At 58.7% G+C, this 25,974-nt stretch overlaps 1 protein-coding gene across 1 annotated transcript in view; it reads right to left on the reverse strand.

Moving 5' to 3' along the window:
• Positions 1-203: 203 nt before the first annotated feature.
• Positions 204-25,974, reverse strand: part of FBXL18 (F-box and leucine rich repeat protein 18) — a 39,864-nt gene continuing 14,093 nt past the window's right edge. The window contains exons 4-5 of the mRNA XM_032394135.1: positions 21,574-21,792; positions 204-5,431 (exon numbers count right to left, since the gene is read on the reverse strand). Of these exons, the coding sequence (XP_032250026.1) occupies positions 5,275-5,431; positions 21,574-21,792 (376 nt within the window). The 3' untranslated portion in view covers positions 204-5,274. The remainder of the gene's footprint in view (positions 5,432-21,573; positions 21,793-25,974) is intronic.

The following is a 25,974-nucleotide window of genomic DNA, read 5'->3' on the forward strand; positions in this document are numbered from 1 at the left end:
AGCGGTGGCCCGCAAAGGCCGACCCAGCAGCCGCATCCTGGGGGCCCCAGGCAGCCTCCGGGCCCCCACTGGGTCTCCCGTCTCCAAGCAGGTAACCCCATCAGAACAGCCACGGGTGATGAGTGCCCCCCCCACCGCCTTGGCCCACCCGCAGGGCTGGAGAGGGTCACAGGGGAAAGGTCAGAGAGCATCCCTTCCGGAAGCACTGCATAATCACCTGGTTTTCTAAATCAAGTCCACTTTATTTGAAACTTTCCACATGCCACAAGTTTACATGAAAATACCCATTCAAAATTCATTTGAACACAAAATTCAGGAGTGGGCATCGCCAGACAGAAAAGTAGGTCTGTGTGGAAAAGCAGGTGACACGTATTTGGTCACTTAGCACCTGGTCACCATATACCGTGAGCCCCCTGGCCGACTCACCCCCCCCCTTTAAAAACATGCTGAGCTCAAGTGCTTCTGGTCAGCCGCATAGGGACAGGCAGTGGTCGAGGGGGGCCGGGGCCGGACACCCCCCTGCACCACGGCCATCGCGTGGCCGCCTCTCTGGCCCCTCGCCCTCCAGCCCGCCCGCTACGGTGAGCACACAGAGAAGCCTCTGGCCACACCGTCCTAACGGAAAACCATCCCCTCGTCAGGTTCAGCGGAGCGCTACACACCGAACCTCCCAGGCGGTGAACGTGGCTCCCGGACCTCATGGCCACGGGCAGCCCTGGGTGCCCCCCCCATTCCCCCGCCGGCTGGTCCGGAGCAGGGTGTGGCAGGTGCCCCGACCCCGTGACATGAATGCAAACTCCCCCTCCCACCCCCCACCGTGGTTTCTGAAAAAGCTCTAGAAAGTAATTTAGACATTCAGGCGACACCATCCAGCCCGTGTCAGCGATCTTAGAGACTCCCAGTGAGAACCCCGTGCCCCCAGAGCAAACGAGGCCAGTGAGCACCACAAGGGCACCCGAGCCCCCGTCGCACAATCCCGTCCCCTGCTGGCGAAGTGTGGGGGAGGAGGCTCAGGGCCAGGGCCAGGGCCAAGGGAACTGCGGGCAGCGGTGCCCCCTTCCACATCTGCTTCGGAAATCTGGGGTCTCCGCTGAAACCTGCTACCACCGGCCACGCTGCATTATCCTCGTCCACTAATTTCTCACTTCTTATTATTCTTCCTTACAAGGCCTCGGCGATTCTCAAACCCTCCAGAGCAGATAATGAGGGCCAGAGGGAGCAGGGGGCTGCCTGATACCCCCGTGCCCCTCGGAGGAGGTCATGAGGGTGGGTCCCCTTCCTGCAAGCTGGGGGGAGGCGGCGGGATCGTCACCTTCTTGACACAGACTCAGGGAGGGCCACTGGCACAACCAGGATGGCACAGGCTGGTTTCAGACCCTCAAGGGCTAACAGACATCAGGGTCCAGCGGCTCCTGTGGCCCTGCTCCCCTGGCCCAGCTCTCCCGGCCAGGCCTCCGCCAAGCTTTGTCCTCGCTGCTAAGTGGCCTGCAGCCGTGGGTCCTGGTGCAGGGGCGGTCAAGGGAGGCTCACCCTCAACACCCAGCCTTGCAGAGCTGCCCAAGGTGTGTGTGGGGGGCATCATCCCAGGGCCCGTCCTGGGCCCCAGCCAAGCGCCCTCCAGCCTGGTGCTGGACACAGGGGCCCAGACCCATGAATCCTTGGGTCCTCAGAGGACAGCTGACAGGCAGGGAGAAGATCCGCCCCCTGGGGCGTATGACAGAGTGAAGTGTCCCTTATCTAGCCTCCTTGGGCTGGGAAGTAAAAATACTTGCACGTGAGAATGAAAAGCCACCGACAGGGAAGGAGGCTGCAGGCCTCTGCTCTCCTCAGGCTCCAGATGCCTCCCCCGGGGAGCACCTTCAGACCCTCCGGCCAGGTTGTGTGGCACCCAAGTCAGAGCCCCGGGGGCAGGCATGCCAGGCCACCCGGGGGCGGGTGGGGGGTGGGGAGCGAGCCACAAGGTCTAGGGGCGAGGTGGGCACAGGCGGGAGGAGCGGCCTTGGGAGTGCTGGGGGCTTCTATTTTAACAAAGGGTTAAATGCCCTCATCTCTCCTCCCCTCCCTCCTCGTCTTTCCCACCTCCCCCAGTCTCTCCTCTCTCTCATACACGCACACACGCGATCACACGCAGAAACGCACAAGCACGCGATCCCATGCAGAAACGTGCTCGCATGCACACGTGCACGCACACGCACACCATACACGTGTGCAGACTACACTCACGTGTGAGCACGCAGACGTACACGCACGCACACACGCGATCACACGCAGAAACGCACAAGCACGCGATCCCATGCAGAAACATGCTCGCATGCACACGTGCACGCACACGCACACCATGCACGTGTACAGACTACACTCACGTGTGTGCACGCAGACGTATACGCACGCACATGCACACACGCGATCACACACACACACGCGATCCCATGCAGAAACGTGCTCGCAGGCACACACCATGCACGTGTGCACAGACTACACTCACGTGTGTGCACGCAGACGTACACGCGTGCACACGCACACACGCGATCACACGCACACACGTGATCCCATGCAGAAACGTGCTCGCATGCACACGTGCACATACACGCACACCATGCACGTGTGCACAGACAACACTCACGTGTGTGCACGCAGACATACACGCACGCACGCGCACACACGCACAGCCAGCAGTGCTGACCAGGCCCCCTCTCGGCAGGCAGCATATGGTCCGCACTTAACAGCCCAGTTCTGCCAGTTGGGGACCATTAGGGTGGGTTCTTCTCCCAGCATAAAATGCTGCAGAATATAAATTGCAATTAACGCCGCTGCCAAATTAGCACTCAGCGAGAATAAGCACACTGCTAACATCTGGTGAGCCCCGGCCCGGGGGCAGAAGCGGCGGAAGTTCTTGCTCTAGTAGCAGGATGGTTACGGGGACGCTAAAAATACACGGTCTGCTGTGTGGGGGCAGCTCTCCACGGCAGCTCCCGCCCCCAGCCTCGGGTGAACGGCCCCTCCCGGCCCTGTTTGCTGGCATAAATGCTGCTGGTTAAAACTGCTTGCTCGTGAGAACGGGCCACCCAGGCGAGGGCGTGAACACACAACTGCAGCCTAGTAGAAAGCTCATTCTCCAGCCTGAGCCCGGGCTGCTCTGGAGGAGAGGGCACCCAGAGCCACCCAGGGCCCTGGGCACCTCCACCCCGGGGCACACCCCCCTGCCAGTCAGGCTGCGACCAGCCACACGCTTGCTTTGAGGAGAAATGGTCAGTTCCCATTACCACCCCCTTCCTTGACCGCCTTTGCCTGGCGGGGGAGGTCCTCTGGGCACCACCTGAAATACCCCAAAATTGGGGAGGGGAAGTGCACCCACCAACTCTCAGACCCTCATCTACAGCCATGGGGCCCTATCGGGACCTCAGCCCTGTCTCTCCGGGGCCCAGGGCAGTCTGTCCCTCGGCCTGCAAGGCCAGGCAGGGCCCTCAGACCACATCGGGACCTCTAAGGTGAAGGCTGTAGGCATTCACCTACGGGCAGCTGCAGACCAGTCCCTCTGGCCGGGCTGCAAAGAAGGCCAGCCTCAGCCCAGGGCAGGGAGAGGGCATGAAACCCAGGGCGAGGAGGGAGAAGACTCACCCCATGGCACCTGTGCATCCCCCCGTCCACTCAGACAGGAGGGGGGAGGGCAGAGCAGAGCCCCTGGGATGGGCAGACTGTTCCTCCCAGGGCCCTGACCCCGGGACTGCTTGATTCCTGCAGCTGTGCTCTCTGGCCTCCCGGACCCCCTCAGCCCCGCGGGAGTGGGGGCTGCAAAACTGTCTGTCCCTCAAGAACCCAGGGACGGAAAGGCAAATGAAAAGCCCCAGGGCCATGGACCCGCTCTTTTAGTAGGTAAGCTGCAGGACACACTACACGGAATGGGGAGAGGGGGGACTGTCTCCACAGACACAAAGTGGGAAGATGGCCAGGCTGGGGGCCAAGCAGATGGCGGCCAAGATGGGCACCAGCAGCGTGAGCAGGGCCTGGTGGGCTCTGCACCCCCAACCCAGAGGGAGAGGGAGGCCCGGGGAGGCAGCCTCTGCAGGACTGACATGCCCCCGCCTGGAAGCCGTCCAACGGTGCCCAGGACCCCGGCAAGCCTCCAGGAGCATCACCGGGAGCGGTCAGGGCTGGACCCGGGGTGGAGGGAACCCGATCGCAGCCCCTCGGAAGCCACCGGCCGAGGGGCCACCGGCTCTGGGGAGTCTTGCGGTCGAGAAGGCAGCAGGCTCAGCACAGGGAGGGAGGCCCTGGACCCTGGGAGGTCACTCCCCATTTTTGGAATAGCTGCACTGAATTTTGTAAAGTGCTAAATAAAGCTATATGAAATGGGGTAGTTTGATCACTACTCTGGCTTTAAATGTCCTTTCTAAGTTTTAAAATTTCAAGTTTCTTGAATGAAGCCAGGTATGTATGTCCCCAGAAACACAGATTTTCACGGAGAAGAGGTCCTAAAGCTGAGTGCTGTGCTGGCGTCGGGCCTGCCCCGGGCCTCGCCCCGCAGTCCCAGCCCCACGGGGGTCCCTGCCCAGCCAGCGGCCCCGAACTTGTCTGACGCCATCTGGCTGGAAACACGCTGGAGACATAATTGGGTTAAAACGTGTGTTACTGGGAAGGAGAGCCCCAAATCTGGAGCTCCCCACTGCGCTGTCCTCCCAGCTGGCCCGAGGGAAGCCATGCCATCGTGTCACCGTGTGAGCGCGTCCGTCCCCACACACATGGTCACCTCCAACCCCGGGCCCGAGGCCACCCCTCCGCAGAGCCTGACGGCAGGTGGCCAGAAACACATGAGACACTCTGGAGGGTGGAAGTGGCGATGGGGGGGCAGCACTGGGGCCCCGTGCTGCTCTGGGGACCTGGTCAGGGCCCCTGGGGAGTCAGCGCTCCGTGACAGATGCAAGTCTCAGCTCAGGAGTACCCACGCCAGGCCCTGCAGGGACAGCCGGCTCTTCCTTCTCATCCTCCTCACGGATGGGACTCGTGTTTCACCAAGCGCCAAGAGCAAGCAACAGGAAGCTTCGGGGGGCCCTGGGAGACGACAGGTGCGCGGGATGGCCGGGCAGAGGGGGCGTCCTTCCTCTTGGGATCCAAGGGGCCCCAGTGTCCGGCAGGGGCAGGCATGAGCAGCAGCAGCCGGGCCACACGCCCCTCAGGGCAGTCGTGCTTCCAGGCCCAGGAGACTGACAGAGACGACAGTGGCCGGTGGGAGGCTCGGCCGCCAGAAGCAGCTTCGCCCGGCGCTAGCTGTCCCTGTCACCACCACAGGTTCGGGGGCTCCTCAGCCACTCTGCTTTTAAATAAGGTGATCTCATCCAGGTGCACCATGGGGACGTCCCGGATGACATTGGTCAGGCCCTCGTGGAGCAGAGGGAAGATGACGACATTCAGCGCGGGCCGCTCGGCCTGGAAACTGAACCAGAGGCAAGCCGTTAGCAGGGGCCCAGGGGCGCGGGGGGAGGTGGGGAGGGGGCCACCTGTCACCCTCCATCGGGAGACAGCCATCGGGGCTTCGCCTGCCCAGGGAGAGAGCAGGAGAGCAGCCTGTCAGAACAGGCCGCCGCATTCCTGTGTAGCAGGGCCTCCTGGGAGCCACTGAAGCCACGGGAAGCCACGCCCCTGGGCACCGAGGCCCCACAGGCAGGACAACACCCTCAAGGGGTGGAGGGAGGAGACAGGCAGCCGGCCCTGCATGGACACAGGCCACCCTCAAGGGGCACAAACTCCCAAGCCAGGCGAACCAGCAACTCTGCCAGATGCCGCTGCTGGGAGCCACGAGCCTTCATCCAAATTCGAGACAAATGGCTCGCCCTCCCCAGCCCACGGGGGGACAGTGTCCCCTGATGCAGCACAGATGCGTACAGTGGCCGTGGAGCTTCTCAGGCCACCGTCCCCGGGGCCCCGCGGGGACGGCTGGTGAGGTGACCAGCCCCCTTCCCGCCCGGGACGGCGATGCGCTGGCCACAGTCCCTCAGGCGCTCAGTGGCAGGTCCCGGGGCGTAGCGGCCCACGCTGTGCACTGGCCAAGAGACGAAACAGAAGTGCCGGCTGCAGGGGGTCCAGGGAAAGGGAGACACACGGGTCCCCACAGAGTGCGACAGAAGACGTCCAGACCCCAGAGTAACTTCTGTCCCACGGTCTCGAAGGGCCAGCGATGGGAAGGTGCCCACAGGACAGGGAACCTGGGCATTTGCCAAAACTAAGGCAAGTCCCCTCCAGCCCCACGCCCGCTGGAAGGGACAAGGAAGCCGCGGCCCGGCCCGCCCTGTGGCCTCCAGCGGAGGCTGTGATGGATTTATGACACACGTAAAGCAAATGCCAGAAAGGTGCTCACAAAGCTGGATGTTCTGGCAATAAAGGCACCAAGGAAATGCCTCCCAGTTCTGAGCTCAGTGTTCTGCTCACGGGCAGCAGAGTCTGTGACCATGAACCTCGCAGGCAAGTCCTTGCCTGCAAACCCGCTGTGTGATTTACTTGAAACAAAATATTCTCGGGTGTGGGATGTGCGTGCAAAGACTCCTCTGCCTGCCTGCCCTTCCCGAGGCCGGCACCACCCCAGGCTCTTCACAAGCTGCTGTCAAGATGCTAAAGGGGGATTGATTTCTCACCCAAAGCCAGGAATGCGGGCTGCGCTGCCTGGCCCCGCTCCCTCTGCGCAGCCCCGGGCGGCTCCGGGTGGCGGCGGGCCAGGGGGCCAGGCCGACAGCACTTGGGAGCCACGCACAGAAGGTCCCCGGGGCAAGGAGTGGAGGTGCCCCCAACACAATTCCACCCCACTTCCTGCTTGCTCTCGGTTCACACCTGAGTTCACTGGGACTTGGACAGAGCTCCGGAGAGCACACTCCCAGCAGCTTTCTTTGCAAAGCCCCTCCCTGGGCCTCAAGGAGCCTGTGCGTGCCCTCAGCTACAGCCTCCCAGCCCCCAGCGGCCCGGATGGCCAGCGGCATCACCAGAGATGTCGCACAGCTAGGCGGGCCTCGCCCAGAGTGGAGATGAGAAGTGGTGACAAGTGGGAAGACGACAATCACTCGTGTCCAAGTGCAGGGCTGGGGCTCCCTTTGGGAGGGAAGGGGCCCCGAGGGTGGAGGCGAGTTCTTGGCGCTGTGGGCAGGGGGCGTATCCTGCCTCATCACTTATGAACGTGTTGTAGTGTTCTTTCGCAGGATTCAAATAAAGTTTGAGATTTAAGTAAACAGCCCCAGTGAAATAAAACTTCTGGCTCCCCGTGTTTAGAAGCCATTGCACGCGAGTGACTGACAGCAGGGCGGGTCACCTCTCAGGACCTCTCCCCTGACCAGGGCCAACGGCATTGCTAAGGTCAAGACTCAAGGCTGCGGCTTCTGGCCGTGAGTTCAGAGGACAAGAGCCAGGCCTAGGAAGTCAGTGGCCTCGCCCCCAGGCGCCAGCCTGAGGCGCCCCGAGGAGGTCTCCTGTCGTGCTCCTCAGGCTCGTCTACACCCCATGCTGTCCTGGGCAGCAACGCGGGCATGGGACATGCATCAGGCAGAGCACAAGGCAGGCACCCCGGCCTTCCTAGAACTGCCCGGCCAGGGACCGCACCGAGGAACAGAGAAGCTCCACACACGGGCCGGCCCGCCCGTTCCAAAACCCGGCATTGTGAGCTCGGCCGCCTGGCTCCCACCAGAGGCGGGGAGGAGACCCCACGAGAAGCAGGTCAACCAGGGGTCTCCGTGGATGGGGCAGAAGGCCTGCCCTTCCTGGAGGGCCTGAGGGTAGCATTAAAGTGAAACTATGCTTACACTGCTGTTTGTAATGCCCGGAAGGGAGGTACTGCATTGGAGAAAAGTCTCTACCCGAGCTGCTGCAACCTTACCCGGGTACTTAAGATGCACCTTGGGCTATCCGAAAATCTCAGGACCTCCAATACCTTCTCTGAACACTCCTGGGGGCAGAAAAGAGGTTTTGTTTGTTTCTAAACTATTGTTTTGTTTGAAGAGAAAATATGACAGGCACGCCTCATGGCTCAGTCAGTTAAGTGTCTGCCTTCGGCTCAGGTCATGGTCCCAGGGTCCTGGGATCGAGCCCCACATCGGGCTCCCTGCTCAGCAAGGAGTCTGCTTCTTCTCAAATGTGCTCGCTCACTCTCTCTCAAATAAATAAATTTTAAAGATCTTTAAAAAAAATAAATAAAGAGAAAATATGACAGAAATGCGGGCAGGAGTGCAGAGAGGCCCCGCTCTCGGGGACAGAGCCCCCGCCCCGCCTCAGCTGGGCCAGCCACCCACCCTGCCCGCCTCCTCATCCGCGTCCTGCTGTCGCACGCTATCCTGTGGTACTGAACACACTTGTTCTGGACGTGGCTTAGGTGACAGATCGAAACGTACACAATGGGAGTCAGGTTTGCTGCACTTCCTCCCAGTCCTTGACATCTTTATGTTAAACAAAGACCGTGTCCACCCCGGCCTGACAGACAGTACCCAGCACTGCCCAGCCTCGGGCCGGCTTGCCTGGACCTCCCGCTCGGCCCTCAGGGGCAGCACACCCACTCATGCGTCGTCCCTGGTGGACACATGTGTGGAGGCTTCTCTCTTACTGTTGTACTAATAAGCATCATTTAATATAGCATAATTATTTCTGCATCTTGAACTATAGCCTCAAAATAAATCCCAGAAATAGGATTACTGGGTCAATGAATGAACACTTTTATACCTCAAAAGACAAGCCTTCAGGGGCCCCTGGGTGGCTCAGTCGTTAAGTGTCTGCCTTCGGCTCAGGTCATGATCCCAGGGTCCTGGGATGGAGCCCCACATCGGGCTCCCTGCTCAGCGGGAAGCCTGCTTCTCCCTCTCCCACTCCCCCTGCTTGTGCTCTCTCTCTCACTGTCTCTCTGTCAAATAAATAAGTAAAATCTTAGTACTCTGAGTCCTTTCCCTTTAAAAAAAAAAAAAGACAAACCTTCAACAAACTCAGATACCTCTTAAGGGCCACAGTGAGAAGCCAGCGGGCCCACCCACCCTAACTGGGTTAAGAGAACACGGTTCCAGAGCCATCAAAACGGAGAATGGCTGGGAAAAGACCCCCGATCTCCTAGGACACCTTCATCTTGTAAGTCCACTTTACAGCTGCCTGCGGCCCTCAGAGAAGCAGAGAGAACCAGCCTGGGCTCCATGCTCATCACCACCACAAGCAGACGACACGGGGGCTCAGGAAAGGTACATCCTGCGGTCACCGTGCCGGAACCAGTCTGGGCCTGACTCCACAGCAAGGGTTGGGCCCTGGGACCTCAAGGCCTGCGGGTGTCAGAACCGGAAAGGGGTCTTGGAGGGACAGGCCGGGAAGCAGCCCAGAGGCGGAACGCGTTCAATCAGCTACGAAACACCTGCTGGGTGTGCTTCTTTGCCAGAGAAACGAGAAACAACACTGAAGCCAACAGCCTCTTCCCCCCAAGATAAAGGTCTTACAGAAAAGCCAAAGTAGTGAGATAAGTGAGAAGAGCCACTCAGGCGTGCCCTAACAAAGGTCTTCGAGCAGCACAAAGGCAGACGGAGGCCGGGAATAAAACAACCTGGAGGTGATAAGGGGACGTCTGTCAAAGTGCACAGAACTCAGATGCTGCTCTGGGGAGGAGCGCAGGGAGCACCTTCCGAGCTCCCCGATAATCCCGCGGATGCCCAGAGCCTACCTGGAATCAGCCCAGACCCCTGCTTCTGCCCGCCGATCCTGCTCTCACGGCCATGGAGGACCCTAGGAGAGACTACTTGGGGTGGGAAAGGTCTCCCGCCCACCAGCAGATGCAACCACAGCCCACCGTGGGGTACTGGACCTCATCCCTCCACTCAGGTAGCCTGGACAATCTGGACCACAGGAGATTTAATCCCTGAATGGCTTCCACGCCAATCAGCAGCCGGGGGCTATAGTCTGGCTCCTGATGTCCTCTCCACCCACACCGGCTGGCGGCCGCTGTGGTTCCCACAGCACCTGGCCCAAGCCTGTCTGCCCCCCGATCCAGCCCCAGGAGCCTCCCGCACACACAGAGCCAGAACTCGCTAGCCTCCAAGCTCTGAGGCGAGGCCGAGGGTCCCCCGCCCCGAACCTGCAGAAGTAAAGCCCAGTCTGCCTGGTCCTTTTCCGGGTCACATGCGGCTCGGCATTCCAGATAGGAATGACGAAATGCTCCCAGAAACCTGCCTCGAAAACGTGGCGAGCCGATGCGATTCCCAATGGAGCTCAACTGCCCCTTTAACAGCAATTAAGGTCGTAAAACAGCGCTAATTCTGTACTGTAACATCCACTTTCCATTCTAGAGCTCCCAGGGTTCCCCAGACTTAAACAATTAATCGCTCCATCTGTAAACTTTACTCGTTTCTAAACACGTTTACAGAACACAAACACAGACGGAGCCAAGCGCGTTTTCGGGGCAGGAAGCAGCACATCGGAGCAGGAGGCCTGGAGGCGCGGCCCAGGCCCAGGGGCCCGGAGCAGGGCGGCGGGGCAGGGCGGGGAGCCGAGCACGGCTGCTCGGGGCGGCTCGGGACCTGCAGCAAACCGCCTGCCGGCCTCGCAGGCCCACATTCCTCGCCAGCACAAGCCTATGCTGAGAAACGCACTCCGGGACGCCTGGGGGAAGGAATTTCCACGGGGCCTCGGAGGCAGAGACCTGACCCCAACCGGCGGAATGTCCAACCCGTCCGACCCGAGTCGCGCCTGCTCCCGCCCAGGCACGGGGTTCCTGACATTCCTGGGAAAGGGGGCTACATGGCTCCAACCCGCGACCCCCTCAGGGTGACAACCAACAGAGGTCAGCGACAAGTAAACACACGTGGCCTGGGAGGAGCAGGAATGGACGTGGCCCCCCACGCCGCTGCACCTTCTGGAGAGCACTCGGCCAAGCTTCAGAACCGGCTCGTCCTCACCTCAGACAACTCCAGCAACAGGCAAGGGACGCGTCGGGGCACAAGCCTCTTCTGCCCCCTGTCTCGCTTCCCCGAGCGCCCCAGCCATTCACACAGGGCGCTGCGGGATGTCACAGGAGCAGCGGAGAGCCGTTCCCTCGCAATCCGCGAACCTCACGCAGCCAGGCTGCCTCGTCTGCAGAAGAAGACCCCACCACCACACAAGTAACACGCAGAGTGGCCGGTGACGCCATCACCAGAGGGTTACAGCAGTGTGGGGGGCAGGGACCATGGCTGCTACTTCCAACAGGAGAGTCAGCTCATGCAGGAAATGACTGGCTCAAAGTCACAGAGCCAGCAAGCGTAGAGGCCACGGCGTGAGCCCCGCTCATGGGATCCGAGGGAGAAGGTGGGAGTGACCTCAGCCGGAGGCCACACGGACCAAAGCAAGTTGCTGTCACTCGGCGTAGGACACCACGAAGACTGGAGTGTGGGCACTGGCCTCGCCCAACCCCCGGGAGCCACGAGGCCTCGCAGGCGGCTTCCAGGAAGGGCAGCATCAGAGAACATCGGAGAGGCTGACAGCCCCTGGGAAGGGCCCTCCCACCCGGTGCCAGGCGGGTATGGGGCCGGCAGAGGTGTGGCTGGGTGCGCAGCTCGGACAGGAAGAAGCAAAGGGCAGTCCCGCTGCAGAGGGCCATGCGGCGCAGCTCCCGCACCAGACGCTGCCCGCACTGAGTCTGACCCGGGCCCAGACGGAGGGCAGCCCGCGGGGCGGCTGTGCGGTACTCACTCGGCCGGGACAGGACGACTCCGGGTTTCCGGAGACAGCAAATGGAACAGACAGAGGCTGGCTCCGGGCAGGGTGTCTGAGGCCAGGAGGGAAGTGGGGGTGGACACCTGACCCGATGAACTTGGGGTGTTTTCACGGTGGGGGTGGGAGCAGGAGGGATGCAGGCCGGAAGCTTCGTCTTGCTCCCCTGAGGGGCCCCAAGAGCTTCCAAGCCCAGGGGTGTCGCTCTAGACCCAGCTCTAGACCCAGACCTGACGGTGGGACAGAGGGACCCGAATGGGGGAACATGCAGAAGAAGCCCCTCCAAACCTAGTGGGGGTGACGCCACAGAGGGCAGAGTAGGGCCCAAATGGTTACCGTTTCAAACTTGAAAGAGCGAAGACAGAAAATAAGAGTACGAATGCCTGTCAGGATGCCGCACCTGGTGCTGGACACACGTCGCCGCCACCAACTCCCCTCCCAGCTGAGGAAACTGAGGCAGCCGCCTAAGGCCAGCCACTTCCCGCGAGGCGGGGCTGGGCTGCAAACCCGGGTCCCAGCGGGGCCAAAGCAGCTGGCGTCGGTGCCGGGCCCACGAGGGGCACCCCAGCGCGACCTCCGAGACGCAGCCACTTGTAGGGCAGACACGCGAGCCCGCGGGAAGGTGCCGGGCTGCAGGGTCACACCAGCCGGGCTGCGGGCTGAGTCACCCGGAGTCGGGGAGAAACCAGACCTCCACACTCGGCCGGGAGTAGCACAGCAGCCTGGGGCCGGGAGCTCCTCTCGCTCAGTGATCTTCTGAGCCTGAGGCAGGGAAGGAGGTAAGAAAAAAGAAAGGCCTCAGGAAAGGGAGAAGAGGTTCCAGCCTGCTCCCTTTCCAGGTTCTCCCCTCGGTGGGACGCAGGCCTGGCGGAGAAACCATGGTTACTGCGAGCCACGGCGCCATCTGCTGGGCACCTCGTAGAAAAGCAGCCGGGGCCCCGCTCGGCAGCAAGACCAGAGGAAGGCCAGCAGGTCCCCCGTCTGCGGCCGAGCTGCCCGGAGCCACCGTGTGCTGCTTCCCAGCCAGGAAAGACCTCTGCAGGCCGTGCTGCACAGCCCAGACCCACAGCCGGGCCGCGCCCCAGACAACGGTGGGCAGCAGAGGACATCCGCACAGACAGGCGCCAGCGCCTCTCCCATCAGGCTGCATCTCAGCCCTGCCCCCAGCAGCAATGCTGGAGGAGAAAGGCTTCCAATAGACCTGGATCTGGATGCAGTCCTGACAAGCACAGAAGATTTTTCAGCCCCGTGAGCCTTCCTCAGGGCTTGGGGGCTCCAGGTGAGATGCCCACATGGCTCTGGAGAGCCCCACGCGGCACCCGGCACAGCCCTCTGGAGGGGGCAGGTGCCCTTCTTCCCTCTGGACACAACCTCCCATCCTGCCCATGCTGGGGTCCAGGCTGCACTCCAGCTGCGCCTCTCAGAGCCTCGGTTTCCCGATCTACACACTGGGGCTAAAGGCATGTATCTCACAGAAGTTCCGGGAGGCTTGAACAACAGAGGAATAACAGGGTGCTGGCATGCAAATGGGGCGCTCACACAGCCCCCAGCGTCCAAGATGGGGGCCCAGAGCAGAAGCTCAAAGAGGTTTGCTGGAGGAGCACGCAAGAGCAGGCACACACACAGGGTTCTCAGCACGGCGGGCCAGAGTAGGCCCTTAACGCCCCGTCGCCAGCACCAGGCACTCAGTGGGCCCCACCACGGCCAGGGCCTGTGCCAGGTACTGGGACACGGGGACAGAGGGACTGGTGCAGCTTCTGCCCAGGAAGTCCACTGAGCCAAGGCCGACTCCGGGTCTGGCTGGCCTCAGGTACCGTGCTCCAGGTGTTGGCCGTGACCAGCACCCACCAGGGCCGCCAGTGAGGGTGACCCTGCACCTGGCCGGTGCTCAGAGCACAAAGGTGCACTGGGAAAGCAGAGCTATCACACGCCAGTCCAAACCTCATTATCTGACGGGGCTGCAAAGACCATACTGTGTGTGCTACGCTTCCTAAGAAAGGGGCAGGTGGGTACAATCCGAGAGACCAGAGCGGGGAGCTCACAGCCCAACAGGGGCTGCATCCGAGCAGGCCACCAGGACGGGCCAGGAGGACGCAAGCAGGCTACAGGCGGAAACGGTGTGCAGACAGGGACCTTGTGAACAGAACCAGGAGTGAGAGAGAGAAGCTCTGGGCAGGGACTGGCCTCTCAGGGCCAAGTCTGATCAGCTGGCTGGGAGCACTGTGTGGAGAAGGATTCTGAGGATCAGAACGACAAAGCAGCTTCATCAGCTAGTGATGCCTACACGGGGAGGCAGATGTCCACACCGTCTCTTGTCACAAGCACAATGTCTGAACTGTGTGGTGACCTCAGATATTCTCTGTTTCTGAGAAGGCTTGGGTGTAACAGCGGGAAACCCAAAGCTGGTTCCCATCTCTGCAGGAAGCTCCCCTTCAGGGGTGAGAAGGGGCAGAGCCGCTGGCTCTTGGCAACAGGAGGGAGCCGACGGGCCAGTCCAAGCCCTTGTGGGCAGAAAACGTCTAGCAGGGAGGTGTCAGCTCCCTAGAGCTGGAGCCCCCAGGAGAGCGCTGACCTACTGCGAGTCAGTGAGGGTGACAGAGGACCAATGACTCTTCCGGAAGGCCAAAAGGGCAGAGCTGGCCCAACGTCTTCATCACTGCACCTGAGAAAACCAGCCTTTGCCTCCTATACCAGCCACCAGCCCAGTGGGGAGAGGACCTGCCCTGCACCCCACTGCCCAGAGAGCTATGGTCCACCCCAAAGCCCACGTGCCAGGGCACTGGACAGCCAGCATCCGATTCAGCCCTCTGAAAACTGAGCACGCATAGGCATCAGCTCCATTTTACACGAGGATGCTGAGGTGTGCAGACACGATGGTATAAGTGTGTCCTGGCCAACACCCAGGCCTCTCCCCGGGTTCCAGAGCCAGAAAACTCAAGGTGTAAAGTGAAGGGAAGTCAGTAATACACAGTTAACTATGACAGCCGGACCAGAAACCACTATGACACCCATATAATGGATACGAAACAGAACTAAAAATAATCATTTGCAGATTTATCGACACAAAAACCATCCATGATATGTTAAATTTTTTAAAAATCAGGGGGCGCCTGGGTGGCTCAGTCATTAAACGGCTGCCTTCGGCTCAGGTCGTGATCCCAGGGTCCTGGGATCGAGCCCCGCATCGGGGTCGCTGCTCCGCGGGAGGCCTGCTTCTCCCTCTCCCACTCCGCCCTGCTTGTGTTCCCTCTCTCACTGTGTCTCTCTCTGTCAAATAAATAAATAAAATATTAAAAAAAAAAAAAAAAGGTAGTTTGAGGCATGGTCCAAATTTTTAGAAATATCATAAACACATATTATTTTAACAACCAGGGAAGGAAAACCTTAGCTAATAAGATTTCTCCTGCGAAGTCCAGCAGCAAACCACAGAGACAACAGACTGACATGAAGTCTATCTGGCAAGGCCACCAGAGCCTTAGAATTCGGGAGACCTCCTGGCTGATGGCTCTTCTCAGAACTCTGTGAGCAGCCGGGGCCTCCTCCTTGTTGTCAGCAGCCCTGACCCTCGGGACACAAAACCGGGGGAGGAAGTGGCGACCGTCTTGGCCGTGCTGAAACGAGGCATCCATGCTCAGCTCTCGGGAGCACCGCGCACTCCTCACGAGAGGTCAGTAAATGGCCACTGCCCAAACCACCTGCCCGGGTCAAAGTCTCTCCAGGAAGCACTCCTCCGGACTTATTCAAAATCTCCAGGAAGCCACACTCACTAGGGGACAAGGGGGCCCTGCTCTGCAGGGAACTACAGGCAAGGGAAGCCCCCAGTGGAGGGCAGGAGGGGAAACACTGCCCCACGAGGAGCGGGAAGCGTTTTAAATCCACTGCCTTCACCCACGACCCCCAAAGTAGCTGCTGCTTCGGTGTCTAAACAAAGTGCAAAGACAGAAAAAATTTAGAGTTGAAAGATCTTAGCATCGGGGCGCCGGGCTGGCTCAGGCAGTGGAACGTGTGACTCTTGATCTCGGGGTTGTGAGTTCGAGCCCCACACTGGGTGTAGAGATTACTGAAAAATAAAGTCTTTAAAAAGAAAAAGATCTTAGGGACGCCTGGGTGGCTCAGATGGTTGGGCGTCTGCCTTCGGCTCGGGTCACGATCCCAGGGTCCTGGGATCGAGTCCCGCATCGGGCTCCCTGCTGGGCGGGGAGCCTGCTTCTCCTTCTGCCGCTGCCTCTCTCTATCTCTCTCTCTGACTCTCATGAATAAATAAATAAAACAAACAAACAACAAAAAATTAAAAAAAAAAAAAAAAAAAAAGAACAAGAAAAAGATCTTAGCATCAATTCACAGAAACAGAAAGTGGAATAGACTCCCAGGGGCGGGGGGTTAGCGGTTCATGGGGACAGTGTCGTCTGGGAAGACGGACAAATCCGGAGCCAGATGGTACTGATGGCCGTGAACCAACACCATAGAAATGCGTCGGAGAGACCTCGGACCCCGTTCCAGACGCCACACCACGCCAAGTACTGAGACGCAGCGAGGAGCGCCAACAGCACGAGCCACAGGAATTGTTCAGTTTCCCAGGGCAGGTAACAGTTATGTTGACTCCGTGCTGTCGTCTGGCATTATTACAAACCATCTGCAGACCTTAATTAAAAAATACTTTATTGCTAAACAATGCTAACCATTAACCGAGCTTCCACGGAGTCGTAACCACTGATCACGGGTCAGCTTAACAAATAGGATAATGGGGGGCGCCTGGGTGGCTCAGTTGTTAAGCATCTGCCTTCGGCTCAGGTCATGATCCCAGGGTCCTGGGATCGAGCCCCGCATCGGGCTCCTTGCTCTGCGGGAAGCCTGCTTCTCCCTCTCACACTCCCCCTGCTTGTGTTCCCTCTCTCGCTGTGTCTCTCGCTGTCAAATAAATAAATAAAATCTTTAAAAAAAAAAAAAAAAAAAAACAAATAGGATAATGGAAAAGTTTGAAATGTCGCGAGAATGGCCAAAATGTGACACAGAGACACACGGTGAAAAAAGATGGAAAAACGACACTAAAATTGCTCAGTGCAGGGTTGTCACAAACCTTCAATTTTTTTTTTTAAAGATTTTATTTATTTATTTGACAGAGAGAGAGCACAAGCACACAGAGGGAGAGGGAGAAGGAGGCTCTCCGCTGAGCAGGGAGCCCAACGTGGGGCTCGATCCCAGGACCCCGGGATCATGACCTGAGCTGAAGGCAGCCGCTTAACCAACTGAGCCACCCAGGCACCCCACAAACCTTCAATTTGTAAGAAAAAAACAAAAAACAGCATCTATGAATAAAGGACAATAAAGTGAGGCATGCCTCTATACTTAAAAATGGTCAAAATGGTAAAGCTTATGTGTATAAAAAAATTTTCAAAATTAAAAAATATCTTCCTCTTAAAAAAAATAAGAGAAAAAAGAAAGAAAAAAGAAGGGAGGGAGAAAGAGAGAAAGAAAGAAAAGAAAGAAAGAAAGAAAAGAAAGAAAAGAAAGAAAGAAAGAAAGAAAGAAAGAAAGAAAGAAAGAAAGAAAGAAAGAAAGACAGACAGACATCTGGGTGGCTCAGTCATTTAAGCGTCTGCCTTTGGCTCAGGTCATGATCCCAGGGTCCTGGGATCGAGCCCCGCATCGGGCTCCCTGCTCTGCGGGAAGCCTACTTCTCCCTCTCACACTCCCCCTGCTTGTGTTCCCTCTCTCGCTGTGTCTCTCTCTGTCAAATAAATAAATAAAATCTTAAGAGAGAGAGAGAAAGAAAGAAAGAAAGGGGAGAAAAAAGAAAAGAAAAGAAAAGAAAAGAAAAGGGGAGGGGAGGGAAGGGAAGGGAGAAAGACCTTTGCACCTCAAAGGGCTTCAGCCCAGAAGAGAAAGGTAGAGACTGCCATGTGAAATTTCTTCCCACACTCACTGCAGAGACGGCCCACTGCCCATCAGGCCGCATGATTCCCACTGGAGCTGAGTAATCTGATATTGATCATCTGAGCCTTCAATTCCACCCCTCGCCTGACTTCCCCAGCGTGAGCTGGGAGTGCAGGAATCCCAAGAGTCTGCACGTGACATTCACCACCGTCACACAGCCCAGTGGGGACCCGGAGGGCCCGTGGGGCGCTGCAGAGGGGCCCACAGGCCGCATGGGCCATGGCATCCAGAGTGTTCCACCAAAGGGGAGCCTGTGAACACCGCCTCCCTCAACTGCTTTCCCACCAACCTTCGGCTGACCCAAGCTCACCATTTCCTGCTGGAGGGACAGGATATACTTACCTGGCCAAAGGTGTATCTGGGCCCTTGTTTAGTTAACACAAGCCCCAGTGCGATCTGGGTTTACAGGAAATCTTTGAGCTTTCAGCACCAGCAGCGAAGTACTCAGGATGACACGCGGCGGTCCCGGGGGAGGTTCCCCAGAGCCATCACTCGAAGCCCATTTGGCTGTACTTTGTACACAAACCAACCAGCTTTGATACCTGCGTTCTGAGAACAGGGTGAAGGACAAGCGGGAGGTTTAAAAGGAAGCTCTGCGAGGACAGGGGCAGTGGAGGAACACATGACAACAATCTGAAACAACGGTGAACACAGCAGGCAGGAAGAACACAGTAGCTTTGGGACCCCCGATACGGTGGGCCCACTGACTAGCAGAAGCAGCCCGGACTCCCACCACCGAGCACCCCACCCGAAGCGACAGCGAGGGCACACTGGTCCCGAGCTTTCCTCTTCCCCTCCCCAGAGAAACCAACAGAAAAGCAAGGGCTCTGCAGAGCTGATCACAGACGAGGATATGGCCTGGTGATAAACACAGCAGACGATGCTCGCTGGGAACAGATGAGACCCAAGCGTGGACAGCAGGAGGGCCATCCTCACCCTGGAGACCAGGAAAATTTGAAAGTCCAACGATACAAAGGAGTGCGACAAGGACATGGGGCAGGGACTCTCACAGCCCGCAAGCAGAAGCGGGGCTTGGGAGCATCACTTTGGAGAGCATTTGGGCATCTTCTTGAACACACGCTGAGTGAACACATTCCCTTCTAGGAATCTGCAGACTGCACGTGGGGGAGCCTGCACGAGGACCTTCCCGGGGACAGAGGAAACACGGGACACCACCCGAACACCCATCGGCACAACAGATAGGCAAAATGTGACGAATCCACTGGGAGGATCAGCACACACAGCACTCGGCAGGAACGAAACAGCCCCAGCGAAGGGCAACAACAAAGCTCAAATCCACGTCGGATGAAAAGCACAGGCCGCACAGCCACGTCAGAGTTACACGTCTGTGGGTGTGACAAACACACAGAAACAAAGCCCCGTGCCCTTGAGTGCCCCTGGGGATCTGAAAAGCAAACTCATACTGGTAGGTTCAGCAAGTCTGAGGAGCTACACTTTAATCAATACATGATAATCTTTTATTTCTATTTTTTTTAAGCTTCTTAAAATAAATTTCTAAGGGAATGCAGAAGAAGCCAGAGCTGAGGTTCCATGTCTACGAGGTCCCTGGAGCCATCAGACTCGCAGAGACAGAACATAGATGGTGGGAGTCGGGGCTGGGCAGGGGCTGGGAGGTTAGTGTTCATGCAGACAGAGCCTCCGTTTGGGAAGATGAAATCGAGGGGGTGGGGGCCGCTGCACAACAGCGTGCATGGGCTCGATGTCCCTGGATTATACACTTACACAGTTAAAACAGGAAACTGTGTTATGTATATTTTACCACAATGAACAAACAATGCAGGGCGGTAAGAAGAATGAGCAATAGCGGTACAAACTGAACTCCAACATACACATCATTAAGGAAAAAAGCAAAGCTCATATAAGAAATAGAAAATACTATCCATTCATTTGTGCAAAAAAATACGGAAAGAATAACCAAGAAGTGACAAGACCACCTGTCTGCAGGGGCGACGAGGTGGAGGGAAGGGGACAAGGGGCGGCACTTCTCCAAGGACGCCACTTGATAGAGAACCGACTCTGAGTCACAGCGAGGCTTCACATACCAAAACCCCGGACAAATCAAACCTACCAGGACGTGGTGTGAATGCCCAATGCAATATAATGCAGTAATAAAGGAACCTGACTGCATTACAAACAAGCGACGTGACCACACTGAAGGGGGTGGGAAGCACAGAACGATCCTGGGTAACTCTGGAAGGCAGGATACCACAAGCATCGGGCAAGAGCGTGAACACATACTACCCTCCAGGCAGTGAGCTGGGTGTTCAAAACTGCCTTACATGTGCGCACTAGAGCGGAATGAACCAGCAAACACACTGTGGATGGTGACAGCTGGGCTGTTCCCCGACGGCGGGTAAGTCATGAGGAAGGAGGGGAGCCTGCAGGAACTCTGGGAGACTGGGCTGGGATGCAAGGCATCAGTATGAACTCGTTTTTAATGTCGATGCAAACGGGTGATAAGGAAGTACAGGTGCGTGCGTGCGTGTGTGTGTGTGTGTGTGTGTGTGTGTGTGTGTGTAAGAACACGCAGATGAACTTCCCGCTCTGTCCACGAGGGGGCCTGGAGGCAATGATACTCCAGCCCAGTGAGCTCACCCAACACCCAACCTCCGTTCTAATTCCACCCTCCGATAAAAGGAGCCAGGCTCCACGAAGAAATGGTTGGTTTCAGGCCTGGGACTGGAATGTGTGATAGTGACAGGAAGGAAGGAAGTGCTCAGAAAAGGAAGGTGCATGTTGCAAGGGCACAGGACCCAGTCTGAAAGAACACCCCCACGGCCAAATCTAGAACAATCTGTGCAACCACATGAACAGTGTGAGCATGATGAAAACCCACTGAATAAGATAAATATCCATGAGTCTGTACTAACATAAAGAAATGTTAAGTAAGTAAATGTGGAGAAGGGACAGGTTCCTTCAAAGAGCACAGTTCCCAGTAACAAATCTAGGAGGAATGAAAGAAACTGAAAACAATCATTAGCCAAATATCAAAGTAACAACTGTCACTGGCAAGATCCATCGATGGACGCTAAAATCAGCAGATAAAACTCCGACAGAAGAGGGTATCTGCAGACTCTCACAAAGTGTCTCTCCACAAGATGCTTGTTAATTAGAAAAGGAAAAATGAGGGCGCCTGGGTGGCTCAGTTGGTTGGGCGTCCGAGTCCTGGTTTCGGCTCAGGTCGTGATTTTGCAGTCGTGGGATCGAGCCCCACGACTGTGCTCACAGCTCAGAGTTGGCTTCAGATTCTCTCTCCCTCTCTCTCCCACTCACTTTCTGTCCCTCTCTCTCTCAAATAAATAAATAAAATCTTCAAAGAAAAAAGCCAAAGGAATAATGTGACTTCACAGCCGAGAAACCCGCAGACAGCAATGAGAAGACATGCCGACACCCTGTGTCCCGGGCACGGCACACTGAGGACACGGCGTCACCTCTGTGGATTTCTGGTCCAAACTCATGGACGTTCTACCAAACACCCGGCCAGTGTTCTTCACAAGCGTCACGGTCACGAACGACCAGGGAAGACTGAGGACTGTCGAAGACCGAACGAGGCTAAGGAGCCGTGACCACGAGCGCGAGGAGCGGTTCTGCTTCAAACCCTGGAGCAGAAAAGGTCCAGGGATGGGGCTGAGGGACCGCGACGGTCTGCAGGCTGACCGGTCCTGGGACCCCGCATCTGGAGAACGGTACCGCGGGGGCAGGAAGCTGGGCACGCAGAGAGGACTTCTGCGCCTCAACTGTGTAGAAATTGGCGTGTGGCAGAGGGAGGGCCCGGGAGGTGAGGCACGGCGCGGAAGGGCAGCCAGTCTGTTCTCAGGCCACCTCTGCAGGCATTACGTCCGTGACGCTGCCGCTGGGCTCCGCGCGGAGCCCGAGGGGGCAGCCACCAGGCGGCGAGCCGCCCCCAGCGCCCGGCCCGCCCTCGGCACTCACCTTCGGAGCAGGGACTGCTGCAGGCTCTTGCAGGTGGCCAGGGACTCCCCGGTGAACATGTGGCACACGACGACGTGCAGGCAGTGCGCCATGAAGGCCAGCACGGCCTCGGGCTGGAGCGTCCCGCTGCGCGACACCAGGCAGAGACGCTGCAGTGCGGAGCACTGGCTCAGCGCCTGGAAGAACTGGGCGTTGGCGCTGAAGTACGGCTGCTCCAACCTGCGGGGGGACAGGACAGTGAGCTCCGCGCTGCTGACGGGCGCGCCGGCCGCGGGAGCCTCTTGGTCCAGGCGCCCCCCAAAGCCTGTGTTTAGGAGCTAAAGAGGGCCTACACCAGCTGTCCCACGCCGGTCTACACCACAACCCCCTGGAGCGCTGCGAGAGCACTCACACCCCGAGGTCTTCCCAGAAGAGCCCGAGTTGGGGGGGGGACCCCGCAGGCCCAACGCAAGCAGCCAGCCACTGTAGAAACCCCAGCCAAGTCACTGCTCGGAGCCTAGAGGCCACCATGTTTGCGGCCCTGCCTGCTCAGCAACCCCCCACACACACACCTCAAATGCTGACCTGCCGGGCGAGGGGGCAGGGAGATGTACTTAGATACGGTCCCTGTCACACATCACTGCTCGCCTGCGATGCACGGAGCAATGCCAAGGGACAGGGAGGGGATCTGGAGGCTGGGGTGGGAGAGGCGCCCGAGTCAGGCGGGGCCGGGGCTGCTCTGGCCACACGGGGAAGGGTGGGGAGGTACCGGGCAGATCCACAGTCCTGTAGCGGAGAGCCAAGGGTAAGAGGAGCCAAGGTACAAAGCCAGGACTTCAGCTGCGGACAACAACCAAAGAAAAACTGGGGATCCACCCAGGTCAGACCTGCTTTAGAGAGACAGACAGAAAGAGACGGCAAGAGCCACACTGGCCACCGGGCAGGGCCTCGGCATGAGGAGGGAGCGCTGGGGTCAGCCCTGACTCTCCCGCCACAGGGACGACAGCAGGACCCGGGAACGCGGAGTGGAGGACAACACTCCAAACCCTTCCAGACCTTTCTACACACCCAGACGCAAAGCCCAGAGGACAGAGCAGTTCCGAGCAGAGCGATGTGCTGGGGACACACCGTTGGAGGCGCTGAGGAAAACTGACACAGCAGTTCAGCACCAGCTGGGAACACGGCTGTGCAACCAGCAGACGCCGGATTTGTGGCAGGACACTGGGCCAAAGAGCCCTCTAGAGTGAGAGCCAGTGGAAGAAGGGAGGGCTGGGGGAAGCTAACAGGATTCCAGGAGCTGCCAGGAGGAGGGCCAAGAACTAGGAGAAGGGAGAGGGGAGCTGGTGGGAGTTGTGTTCCCCCCCCAGATATGTCACAGTCCTAACCCCTGGCACCCGTGAACACACCTTCCTTGGAAACAGGGTCTTTGCAGATGCAATGGCGTTAGGATGAGGTCATGCTGGATGGGGGGGCTCTAACCCAGCGGCGGGCTCCTCACGAGAAGGCCACGCAGAGGCACAGCACCGCAGGCACGTGCGGGGATCGCGCCGCGGGACAGCGCAGCGCTCATAAAAGAAGTTTCTAGGATGAGCAAGAAATGCCCACACCCACAACCACAAGGCGGCGGGTCTGCACTGGGGACAGAGTGTCCTGTCCCAGCCCCCAAGGGGAGAGAGACCCCGAATGCTCTGAATGCAGCAACATCCTGAGAGAGGCTGATCCGACCGGGACTGGGTGTAGGGCAAGGGATGGCCTCCCAGTCCTCAAAGCCAAACAAGACCCAAACGGGCCCTGCACTAGATGTGGAGCCCGGGCCTTACCCCCAGACCCCACTGAATGAATTCCATCCTTAAAGCAAGAACTCAGAGAGGCACGAGCAGAGAGCGGTGCCCCTCAGAGATGCGAAGGTGGCTGTGTGCAGTCCTAATGCACCCCAAGCAAGGACAAGGTGACAACCGAAGTCACGCAGGGCCCAGACAGCAAGCAAATGTCAGCCCAGTTAGGAATGCAAATTTTTTGAAAAGAGAAAATGTTTGAACACATTCTTGCATTCTCTCTTTCAAAAACAAATTATTCTCGGGGCGCCTGGGTGGCTCAGTCGTTAAGCGTCTGCCTTCGGCTCAGGTCATGATCCCAGGGTCCTGGGATCGAGCCCCACATCGGGCTCCCTGCTCATCGGGAAGCCTGCTTCTCCCTCTCCCACTCCCCCTGCTTGTGTTCCCTCTCTGGCTGTGTCTCTGTCAAATAAATAAAATTTTAAAAAAAAAAAAAAAAAAACAAATTATTCTCTTCAAAGTCCTGAGGTAAGCATCCCTTTGCAGACCTGAAGGTGGGAAAATGGGAGGGGCGGAAGTCCAGACCCGGGCCTGCGGCTCAGGCTTGCCCCTGGGGCAGGCGGCAGGAAGCACGGGGCTGGGGCGCCCTGGTCACTAGATGGCGCTGTGGGTCCACGCTACCCGCCCTAGATCTCGGTTACAAACCCAGTAAGCAGAGTGTGAGCGCTGTGTTCACACACGCTTTTAAACAGTTTTCAGCTAGCCGACCACTTCCAGGCTCTCCCACTCTGAAGGAAGCCGCCTGCAACAGGTGTTTGGGATGGGGGCAGGCCTGTCCACTCCACCAGCTGCCTGGACAGGCAGGGCCCACACGTCCAAACTTCCCTTCCGCTCCCAGCCCGGCGGGGCTGGGGATGACAAAAATGATCTGTCACAATCACCTTCGCCTTGGGGGGCCCGTGGTCCTGCTCCCTCCCAGCCAGGCCTCAACCTTCCAACCAGTGAGGATCTGGCCTCCGGAGCCCGCTCCCCGAGAGGCAGCCTGGTCTCCCCATGGCTCTGTGGACACAGGAAGGTGCTCAGGGAGCACCCCCATCTGCCCACCCACCTCCAGCGGGGCCCAGGCCTCTGGGGCAGACTTGGCACAGCCTCCAGGGCCTGGCTCCAAACCAGCCCTCTCGCTTCCGCCCAGACGCTGCCCTGGTTCTGAGGTCATGAGCAGCCCAGGGTGACTCAGGGTAATGCTTTCCCCTCCCTCCCCCGTGAGGCAGGGCTTAATCAGTCTTGGGAAAGAAGGTGCCCTTCTCTGCAGCCTGTAACCCTCTCTCTGCCAAGGTGCGCCTCGGAACGACGTGTTCCTGCCCGACCTCCCCGCAGGAGCGGCCCTGGCTGCACGGACGCAGCTCCCGGCCAGGAGTCCCGGCGGGCACAAAGCTCAAATTGATGGGCCTCGCTGATGGGGACAGTGGTGGCCGCAGCTGGCCAGCCGGGGACCTCCCACTGGGAAGAGCAGGGGCTGCCCAGGGAGGCGGCCCCAGAAGCAGCGTGCCAGTCTCTCCCGGGCTCGGAGCACCATTTCTTCTCTGCGGCTCCTGCGCACGGCAGGCGGGCAAGTACCACCTGCTCCTTTCACTCCAGCCTCCCCGGGCTCAGCTTGCCGCAGAAGGCAGGAATCCAGAGGAACGGGGCCATTTGGCCGCATTTTAGGAAGTGGTGTTTGTTCTGAACAGGCAGTCCCCAGCTCTGATCAGACATGGTTCTCAGCAGCCGGCGTGCACAGAGAGTCCATTATGAGCGGCAGTCAAGTTCTCGGGCTGACCTACAAAACCCATTTATCCCGGGTCCTGCGGGCCGCCCCAGCCACAAAACCCATCATGCATGCATGGCCCTGCTCCCAGGGAGGACCTCACCACAAGGATCACATTCCAGCCGGGGAAGCCACTCGGTGACCACGAAATGCTGCTGTGTCCCACTCTTCGATGCTCCCCGGCGCCGGGAGGCAGGACGCGCTGCCAGGGGCCCACAGACCAGCTGTATCACCTAGGCAAGCTCCTCGGCCCTCTGGGCCTCACTTTCCTCATCTGCAAAATGGGACAATAGCTCTACTCCTGGGGTTGTTCAAAATGTTACAGGAGTCAAACCTGGACGCGCGGGAAAAGCACCCGGCAGCCGTGACAAGTCTGCCAGCAGAATGCGACCGCAGTCGGCACCCCCAGCCCTTCCCGTAGCTCCCGGGACACCTCCTGGCTCCGTCTGCCACCTCAGCCCTGCCCGCCCTCCCGCTGGCTCCTGCTCAGTCGGCTCTGATGACTCTTCCTCCACCCCGACTCTTGCTGAGTGACCCCACGGCCTCACAGACTCCGGCGCGCACGCGCGCAGCCGAGCCACACAGCCTCCCCCTGTCCGCTGATGGCAGCCGCATCAGCGCAGCTGCTCGGGCCAAATGCCTCTGCACCATCGGGACCACCTTGACCCCCCCCACCTGCCCCAGGGATCCGATCAATCAGCAAACTCCGACCTCTCCCTGAAGTGTGGGACACAGCCTCCTGCCCCGCCCGTCTGTTTGGACACAGCAGGGTCACCTGCCCTTCTGCTCCCCTCCAGCTACACGGGCCCCTGGCTGCTCCTGAAACACCCGCACAGCCCA

This window comes from Phoca vitulina, unplaced genomic scaffold (genome assembly GCF_004348235.1).
Source record: "Phoca vitulina isolate PV1807 unplaced genomic scaffold, GSC_HSeal_1.0 scaffold79, whole genome shotgun sequence".
In the NCBI taxonomy this organism is placed as follows: domain Eukaryota; kingdom Metazoa; phylum Chordata; class Mammalia; order Carnivora; family Phocidae; genus Phoca; species Phoca vitulina.